This window comes from Myotis davidii, unplaced genomic scaffold (assembly GCF_000327345.1).
Source record: "Myotis davidii unplaced genomic scaffold, ASM32734v1 scaffold46, whole genome shotgun sequence".
Lineage (NCBI taxonomy): Eukaryota > Metazoa > Chordata > Mammalia > Chiroptera > Vespertilionidae > Myotis > Myotis davidii.
The window spans coordinates 5,052,243-5,062,319 of NW_006383006.1; the positions used below are offsets into that span (position 1 = coordinate 5,052,243).

Sequence of the window (10,077 nt, forward strand, 5' to 3'; positions counted from 1 at the left end):
AACGGAACCCCTATCTATCAGTGCCAGGGAAACCTGGGGCCTTTTTCCAGGAATGAGGAAGCGGCCTAGGACCAGATGGGCAGGCTTAGAGAGGACAGAAGGGGCAGGGGCGTCCCAGGCTGTCTTAGCCAAGTTCTCTGGGAGGAGGGAGCAATGAGGCAGTGTTTGTTTAACTAACATATTAGGCACCCATTATGTGCAAAGACAGAAGCCCCAAGCTGTTCTAAGTAAGTAAGGGACCAGCCAGTGGCAGGCCAAGGTTTCTACTTAATATGCATTGACAGGGGGTACAATACCCCTGAGTCCCCTACTGAGTCTAGGTGTGAGGAGAGCCTTAGGCCACATGGGGAGAGAGTAGGAGCCTTCCAAATCTTCCCGGAATGGTGGAAAGAACAGGATTCTGATGTCCTCTACTTACCCAGTGAGACACACAGCCCCCCCCAACACACACACACATATTTACTCCCTCTTGCTTCTGGGGGAACATAGGGAATCTGAGGCTCATCAAAGAGGCAGCTTCCAGCCCTGTAAGTTGGCAGAGGCCCTGCTGTTGTTCTAGTGGTTGGGGAACTCAGCCGGGCCAGATTCCACCGGGACTGCAGGAGATAAGTCTTGGAAGAGGATTTGGCCGCAGGGGAGAAAGAAAAGACTGCAGACACCAGCCAGGTGCCTTGACCCCAGCCTGATTCCAGGAACACTCACTTGTTATTTTATTTCAATCTGGCAGCTAACAGACCACACCCATAGAGCCGGGCAGTGGACTGTGGCCACCAGCGTTAGGAGCAAAGGGTGTTCAGCTGATGTCACAGGAAGGCCCCGCTCTAAGAATCCTTAGTTGTGGCTTAGCCTCCAGCCACAACTAAAGAAGTGTAACCTGGGGGGAGGGGCAGGTTACAGGAGCTAGACAGAAAAAAACCTATCTGCCAAATGCCATGAATGATGGCCATGGCACTCTCACCTCCATGTTGGACCTCAACACTGGGGTTAAATGCCAGACAGGGAAAGGGCAGTATCAAAGATGGGCAGCACCTGGGCACTCAGGGATCCCAGCTGGTAGAGAGGGGCAAGTAGAATCCAGCATTTGTAAGGACTAATGGAGGGAGGAGGGAGAAGGAGCTTAGATTCATGGTTAGGTAACGGAGACACCCAGAAAATGCTTGGGACAACTGGGGAAGGAGCAGAATGAGGAAGCAGTGGTGGAGTGAGAAATCGGCACCTCCAACAGCCTGCATGCGAAGGATTCTGTGGGGAGCAGCACCACCTGCTGGCTAAAGAGAAGAACAGCCCCTGTTCCAAACAGGATGATGGGTGGTAATTTCCAACAGAAGCCAATCATCAGAGGACAGAGTGAAGGGACAGGCAAAATCACCCTGTCACACTCCCAGGTGAAGACACAGGGGCCAAGGCTTGAAAGCATACAGGACCCAGGCTGCCTCCCTGTGTTCCCCCACCCCCACCGCTCCTGGGCCTGCACCACTCAGCCCAGCATCACCACAGGCCTCTAGCTCAAGCCACTAGTGCAATGCAGTTTAATGTTCTCCACCCCATCACCAGCTCCCACTGTCCTCCATGAGGCCTCTGCCCAGGGCACCCTCACAGCAGAACACCAAACAGTGTGCACAAGACCACACCCACCATCAGCACTACCTTTCCCAGCCCCCATGCCCAGGACTTGGAGGGGTTGTCTTTTCACTTCTGGGACCTGGGGGCAGACAGAAGAGAGGGCTTCCTCTGAGAGAGAAGAGGCACGGAGTGAAAAGGAAGAATGGTACTCTTGCTCTAGACGCTGAACAGGAAGTGTGCGGAGAGTGAAAAGGAAAACCAAGCTGTTAGATGCTGAGGGGATAGGAAGGCAATCAGAACTGTGACCTCTCCAGCTAATGCCCTCTTCTGGGAGGCAGGCTGACGGCCTGGTGTAACAGCAGCTCTAAGGCAGCCCTGAAGAACAGCATGAGCAGTGGGCAGTACACTCAGAGCTGCTACCCCATGGGCAACGGCTATAACTCCACCCCCTCCTACAGCCATAGCCTAGCAGCAGCCCTCTCACGTAGCCTTCCTAAGAGCCGGCAAGTAGCTGTGCTTGACTGCCCTCACGCCTACGAGGGGCAACAACCTCCTACAGCCAACTGAGGTGCTCCTCCTCATAGCGTTGGGGGTCGATGAATGGCCGGTCGATAGAGCGAATCATCAGCTCCCCGCAGTACACACACTCAGCTGCCACCAGTTCATCCAGGTCAGCCTTGAGTTGCTCCCGGCTTGGCCCCACGGCAGCAGCTCCACCCTCGGCCTCCTTTGCCCGGGCAGAGCCCTTGGTGGGGGGTGGAGCAGCCCCCAGCTTTCGTTGCAACTCCTCCAGCCGGGCCTGCTTGTAGGCCGGCAGGCCAGGCCGTACAGCCTGCAGCAGGCAGTCCGCATGGAACATGTGGCCACAGAGGAAGAGGTAAAAAGGGCGGTTGAGCAGGGGGAAGTCGCAGGTGGCACATTTGTCCTGGGGTTCCACAGTGCCGTAGCGGCCCCGCAGCTCCTGCAGATCTCGCCGGATGCGCTGGGCGCTGGCTGTGGCCTCCTCCATCTCCCGCTGTAGCTCCTGGATGTGGTGGTTGTAGGCCTTCAGTGAGCTGCAGATCGCCTCCTTAAAGTGGTCAATGGTGACGAAGTCAGGAAAGAAGGGAAGCACATCCTCAATCTTGAGCAGGGGGCAGCTGGCCAGACAGGCCATAGCGGTCTGCACGTCTTCCTCCTCCTGCACCACGTGCCGTGCAATCTTCAGCCACAGCTTCTTGCGAAGTTCCTCGTCTTCCTCGGGCAAATCAGCACACTGCTTGGCCAGGTCCACATCCACCTGTGGGGTAACCACGAGTGTTCGGGTCAAGCCTCCTCCCCACCCAGGATAGAGACTGTGCGAGAGACTAGGGAGACCCTGGGCCTGAGGAGGAGCTTCTGGGAGCCAAGCTAGAAACCTATCTCAGTGATGGGCCTGTCCCCTCACAGCTCTGTAAAAGCTGCTTATGATGGTGGGCTTCAATTTTAGCGACTTTAAAAACCACCTGGGGCCGTAACCGGTTTGGCTCAGTGGATAGAGCATCGGCCTGCAAAATGAAAGGTCCCGGGTTTGATTCCGGTCAGGGGCATGTACCTTGGTTGCGGGCACATCCCCAGTGGGAGGTGTACAGGAGGCAGCTGATCAATGTTTCTCTCTCATCGATGTTTCTAACTATCTCTCTCCCTTCCTCTGTAAAAAATCAATAAAATATATATTTTTTAAAAATCACCTGGGGAACATAATCAAAATTCAGATTTTAGGGCCCTACTTTCAGACATTCAATAAGTCCTTTAGGTAATAATTCCTGATTTGAGAAATGCCCTTCTGCCATTGTGACAATACAATAGCTAGCATGTATACAGAACTTACCTAAGCAACAGGCACTGTTCTGAGTGCTTTTCCTATACAGTACTTTCTAAAACCCTACGAGGGAAGTACTATAATACTTCTCTTCTCTGGATGAATAATCTGAGGCAGAGAGGTTCAGAACTAGCCTGAGGTCACACAGCTTAGAAAGTGGCAGAATCAGAATTCAGATCCTAACTTCGGAGTCCCTGTTCTTAGCCTCTCTACTACAGCACCTCTCCGCAAAGGAAGCCAGCACACCCTAGACACAGCCACCTCTCCAACCCTTCACCATGGAAGTTATTGCTCTCCAGGCCCCTCTCTTAGATGGCGTCAAGACTCATGGGCTCACCTGCAAGGCCAGGTCCACCGCCTCCTCATACAGCTCCAGGACCTTGTAGACATGGACACAAGCACGGTGGTGGCCATGCTCAGCGCAGAGCCGCAGCGCATACTTGAGGTCGTAGTGCACACGGTGTGGGCTGGCCCCAGCCTGCTCAAGGTAGGCCAGCAGCGAGGCTGGCTGGCCTCGGGCATACAGCGACAGCAGGTAATTGTGAATGGCCTGCTCGGTCTCGCCCAGCACGTTCACACAGAACTCCATGTAGCGGATGGCCTGGCTCACCTGCTGGGCCTCACCACCCTGGCTGTAGTTCACCAAGGCCGGGATGAGTTGCCGGGCATCCAGCCGGCTGCCCATCTCAATCCAGGCGTCCACCAACTGACGGGGGATGTGACGGATGAGGATGGGCGAGAACTTGTAGAAGAGCTGGGGGTCCCGGTGGCGGGCAAGCACTGCCAGGGCCTCCTCGTAGGCCTCATGCTGGCAGTGGTATGCCACCACCCGCTCGTAGTCCTGCATGATCACAGCAAAGTACACCATGTGTTCCGTGTCCCCGTGGCTGGCCAGCAGCTCGTGGATGGAGGCTCTGCTGGCGAAGAGCCACTCCTTGTGGCGGGGGCTGCTGAGGAAGGCACGGAAGCGCTCCCGTGTTTCGCGGTAGAGGTTCAGGGCCTCTGGGTCGCCCTGCAGAGCCCCGAGCCGGCTCAGGTAGAGCTCGGTCAGCCAGGTCGTCAGCAGCGTGGCCTGGGTACGCTCGGCTGGCTTCAAACCGGCCAGTTTTCGCTGCAAGAACTCAACCAAAGCCTCCTCCTGTCGGGCCTCCAAGAACTTGAGGGCAATCTCCTCAAAGTAGCTCTGGGTCAGGGCATAGCAGCGGGCGCTCTCGAGGTAGCGTCGCTGCTTAAAGCAGAAATCGGCCTCCCGAGCCAGGACGGTGTCCAGGCAGTCAGGCCGCTCTCGACAATACTCTTTGGCCAGGTCGAAGCGGTTCATGTCCAGGTAGGTGCGCCAGACATCCCGGGCCTCCCGCTGCACGTGGTAGCGGAAGACGGCCCGCTCGGTGTAGGCCCACAGGTGGCCTGTAGAGCTGTCCTTCACCATGTGCCTCAGGGGCCCGAACTTCTCCAGGAAGTGGTCCCGCAGCACCACCTGTCCGGTCAGCGTGCACACGGCCTCCACCCGGTCCGCCAGCAGGAGCAGGAAGTGGAACTGGGTCAGGACAATGGCCAGGGGTGGGCTGGCTCCAGGACCCACCCCTTCCGGGTATTCCCAGACTCGCTCCTCACTCAGCAGGGAGTCGGGACGCCCGTGGTCCAATGCTCCATACAGCACGCCGTCCCCCATCATCCAGGCGAAGGCCCGTGGTGCAGAGCGCAATTTGGGGGTATAGAAGGCCAACTCGCTGTAGCCCAGGCTGCTGGGGAACTCCCGGAATGGGGGTGGGTGGTCAGTGTAGGCAGCAAAGAGCCCCAAGAAGCCCTGTGCCTCAGCTCCCTCTGCTGTTCGGCCTATGAACTGGAAGAGGCGCTGCCGCGTGGTGGCGATAACGAAGGCGCGCCCATCAGGGCCCCGCTCGGCCTCCAGAGAGCACACCGGTGCGGGGCCCCCCTCTTCATTTAGAACGTATAATGGACGGAAGTAGAGATCTGGGGCAGGGCCGAAAAGCCCACCCTCGCTGGCTGAGAGCTCTGCTTCGAAGATCTGGCCTTGGGCAGTGCCAACCAGGATGGGGCCTGTGCTGCTCTCGGTGCCCAGTGCCTTGTTCCAGCCCACACTCTCCACCAGCTGCCCCTTCCAGCGTGCCAGTGGCCGTACCTTCTGTCCATTACGGTTCACATAAAGGACCTCAGTGCTGCTCAGAGCAATTAGCAGGTGAAAGCCTGGAACGGGGGAGAGCATGGCATCCTGGAGTGGCCGCTATTCTCACCCTCCGCCTCCTCCTTGCCCCCACCACCCTCAGATCCCATCCGCCCAGGCAGTGACTTACCTCAGCCCCGCCCCCACCCTCCAGCTCCGACCTCCATCACCGCTTACCAGTATGGTCCAGGAACATCTTGTGAACTTTGGCATCATCCTTGCGCCCCAGCTCCACGTGGTTGGGTTCATTTGCCTTGCCCAAGTCAATGCTGTCGGGACAAGAGGAGGGCAGATCCTTTCCTCGAATCACAGACCTCTTTATAATTTGAGGAAAGCCACAGCCTTTCTTCCCTGAAATCTACATATACACATACAACTCTGAATACAATCCCAAGGGAACTCTGAAGCATAGGCAGGGTCCTCAACCCTCAGCTGAGAATTCCCAAACCTCATTTTGAGACGTCCACTAAGCAGGAATCTTTTCCCTCTACTCAACAGATCTCCAGTGCTTCCAGGAAAATGAGCAGGGGTATCCCAGACTCCAGGGTCAAAAATGAACAACGAATTGTAGCTAATGGTTACTGAGTACTTTCTATATATCAAGCACCCTGCCAAGAGCTTAACCTAGTATGATCTCAATCTTCACAATAACCTCGAGGGGTGCTCCTGTTTGAATTATATTTCCCTTATTAGATTCTTTTCAAATTATATGCCCATTCTAACTAAAGAAATCAATGTAAAGATGTATAAAGAAAAAGCTAATGGTTTTCTTCTCAAACCTATCATTCCCAACAGAGAAAACTGATGTTAACATCTTTCTCCATATTTATAATATAGTGTTGTTTTGTCAATTTTTACAAAAATAACTTTATAGTGTGTGTGTGCACATTACTTTATAATTTGCTTTTCTCACTTAGATATTTCATGAGCATTCACTGAATCAACGGATACAGCTCTAACTCGTTTTAATAACTGCATAATATTCCTTTTATGGCTCAACCATAATTTAATCATCATTTTCCTGTTGGTAACCATTCAGTTCATGTCCAGTTTTTCCTACCAGAGATAATGCTGCCAGCATCCTGGCCAGGTGTTGCTCAGTGCTTAGAGCACCAGTCTGGCACTGAAGGGTCTCAGGTTCGATTCCCGGTCAAGGGCATGTACCTCGTACCTCATCTGTGGGTTTGTTCCCCGCCCTTGGTCAGGGTGCATGCAGGAGGCAACTAGTTGATGTGTCTCTCTCACATCAATGTTTTAGTCTCTCTCTTTCACTCCTTCCCTTCCTTTTACTCTCTCTGAAAAGCAATGGAAAAAATATCTTCAGATGAGGATTAACAAAATAAATAAATAAATAATGCTGCAATCAATATCCTTGAATCTATATCCTTGCAGACTGGTACTTTTTTTCCTATAGTTATGTATTCCCCAAAATGGGACTGCTGGGTCAGTTATAATTTCAGATTTTAACAGACATTGCCAATTATTTTTCCAAAAGATAGTGGCAATTTATACTCTCACCAGCAATGTATGAGAGGCAATTTCTGTGCATCTTCACCAGCACCACATATTGCTGTTTTTAACTTTTGCCAATCTGATAGCTTTTTTTTTTTTAAATGGCATCTTAGTGTTATTTTAATGTGAATTCCCAGAAGTTAAAATTTTTTCAGATGTTTAGTGGAAATTTGGAGTTCCTCTTCTGTGAACTGCTTGTTTATATTCTTTGCGTTCCCTTTTCTACTAAATTGTCTTATTCATTTGTAAGGGCTTTTTAAGAAACGAAGATGTAAATTGTTAGTCATGTGGAAAAACATTATTTTCCCACCATCTTTTGTCTTGAACTGACTCATATGCTTTTTTGTTTTTGTTTTGCCACAACAGCACTTACTACACAATCAATTATATCTTTTGCTTTTGGCATCTGGATTTTCTAGCTTAAGTAAGAAGACCTTCCTTCAGCCCAAGAACGTAGAAATTTATTAAATATTCTTTAAAAAAAAAATCCTCACCTGTCTGGTTGATGTGACTCAGTGATCCGCTCTCATAATTGATGTATCTATCTCTTTCTCCCTCTCCCTTCCTCTCTGAAATCAATAAAAATGTTAAAAAATAAATCCTCATCTGAGAATATGTTTAGAGAGAGGAAGGGAGAACAGGAGAGAGAGAGAGAAACACTGATGTGAGAGAAACATCTATCAGTTGCCTCCAGTATGCGCCCCGATTGGAGATCAAACCCCCACGACCTGGGTATGTGCCCTGACCAGGAATGGAGATCAAACTCCCACAACCTGGGTATGTGCCCTGACCAGGAATCAAACTTGCCATCTTTTTGGCACACGGGACGACAGGGTGCACTGTTTATTTTTATTTATTTATTTACTTATTTACTTACTTACTTACTTATTTATTTATTTATAATGTATATTTTTATTGATTTCAGAGAAGAGAGAGAGAGATAGAAACATCAATGATGAGAGAATCACTGATCTGCTGCCTCCTGCACGTCTCCTACTGGGGATTGAGCCTGCAATGCCAGCATGTGCCCTTGACCAGAATTGAACCTGGGACCCTTCAGTTGGCAGGCTGACAGTCTATCCACTAAGCCAAACCGGTAGGGCCAGGGTGCATTGTTTCTATTTTATATTTAAATAACTATTTCACCTAGAATTCATTTCTGTGACACAGAGGTTTAGCTGTTTTATCCCAGGTGGTTATTCCAGATAGATAAACAAATTTGCTAATACCTTTGTCAATTTATATATGTATATATTTCCAGCTTTATTAAGATACATTATTTCCATTTTTTAAAATATACTTTTATTGATTTCAGAGAGGAATGGAGAGAGAGATGGAAACATCAATGATGACAGAGAATCACTGATCAGCTGCCTCCTGCATCCCCCACGCTGGGGATCGAGCCCGCAACCCAGGCATATGCTCTGACCGGGAATCGAACCATGACCTCCTGGTTCATAGGTTGACATTCAACCACTGAGCCATGCCAGCCAGACCATTATTCCCCTTTAGAGTGGATTTATTCAGGATTCTAGACAGTTCCACTGACCCATGTGACCAATTGGTGGGTTGGTGTTATCTGTAACAGATGAATGGACACATTTAGAAAGACTAGCTGACTTGCTCAAGATTCTAGAGCTGGTAAGTGGTAGAGCTAGGATCTGAATCCAGGTCTACCGTATTCTTAACTACCACACTACATTGGTTCTCTTTGGGAAGAATATTTCCTGGAAATTCCAAATCCCCTGTTCACCTGCCTAGAGAAGTAGAAAGGCATGAGTTAGTGAACAGTCCCAAAATATCACCATTCCACTCCCTATTCCTATATATTCTGGCCCTCACTTACCGGAGCAGTGTGTCCTTGCCCAGGCTCATGCAGAGCTGATTGCAGGCGACGACAAGACTGGTGATACGCTCGGAAGGCGTAAAGTCGATGCGCTGCTTCGTGAAGATGGGCACTTCTTTCTCTAGCTGGGCATTCACATACCCTACAGGTGAGAAGCAAAGAAAAGGTTAGCTATGGAAGAGACGGAAGAAAGGCAAGAAACAACAACAAAAAACAGTGCTCCTGCCTTAGCCCATCTGGCTCAGTGGACAGAGTGTTGGCCTGCGGACTAAAGGGTTGCAGGTTCATTTCCAGTCAAGGGCACATACCTCGGTTGCAGGCTTGATCCCTGGCCCTGGTCAGGGAGCGGCCCTGATCAAGGAGCATGCGGGGAAACAACCAATCAATGTGTCTCTCTCACATCGATGTTTCTCTCTCTGTCTCTACCCCTCCCTTCCAATCTCTCTAAAAATCAATGGAAAAGTATCCCCGGGTGAGGATTAACAACAACAACAACAAAACTGTTCCTCTCCACTTTCCCAACATATTCCTGCCCAGGGCCTTGGTTAAAAACCAGTATGTCAAGTAGTTTGCTAATCACCTCTGCATGAGGGGTCCTGGGCTCTTCCCACACTTCCGACAGAAGGGAGGAATTGATTCTTTGCCCCCCTGGGATGCTGTTACTCTAGGATGTACCTGCTCCCAACGGTTATGGGGGGAGGGGGGGACGGGGAGAAGGGTTGGGCATTTTCCCTTATCAATCTTTGGCCCAGCAACCCCAGCTCAACGAAAGTCATCTAGCTTCACTCTCTCCCCTCCTCCCTGCCCATGCAGTAATGCTCTCAGCGAGTCTCCAGAAAAAAAATGAGGGTACAGGGAACCTGGGAGAACCGTTCCAATCAGCTGGTTAACAAAATGAAGTTGCTTTCTCTCTGGCTTTACTTCATTCCTTTACCACTGCTCAAAACCCCCAGCACTTCAGACCCCGCTGCCAATTCTGTACTACTTTCCACAAAAATGTCTCAATGGCAGGCTTCACCCAGCTCTAGCAAAGGCCTGAAATAATTCATTTTCCCCTGTTTAGGGACAAAGTTAGCTCTAGGACCATCCCTCCTCCTCCTACAGCATCCCCCTTTCACCAGTTTCTTTCCC

At 50.9% G+C, this 10,077-nt stretch overlaps 1 protein-coding gene across 2 annotated transcripts in view; it reads right to left on the minus strand.

Moving 5' to 3' along the window:
- Window positions 1-686: 686 nt before the first annotated feature.
- Window positions 687-10,077, minus strand: part of VPS18 (VPS18 CORVET/HOPS core subunit) — a 12,186-nt gene continuing 2,795 nt past the window's right edge. For both annotated transcript variants that reach the window (XM_015557586.1, XM_006778079.2), the window contains exons 2-5: window positions 8,947-9,088; window positions 5,766-5,857; window positions 3,741-5,611; window positions 687-2,842 (exon numbers count right to left, since the gene is read on the minus strand). In XM_015557586.1, the coding sequence (XP_015413072.1) occupies window positions 2,117-2,842; window positions 3,741-5,611; window positions 5,766-5,857; window positions 8,947-8,975 (2,718 nt within the window). In that variant the 5' untranslated portion in view covers window positions 8,976-9,088 and the 3' untranslated portion in view covers window positions 687-2,116. The remainder of the gene's footprint in view (window positions 2,843-3,740; window positions 5,612-5,765; window positions 5,858-8,946; window positions 9,089-10,077) is intronic.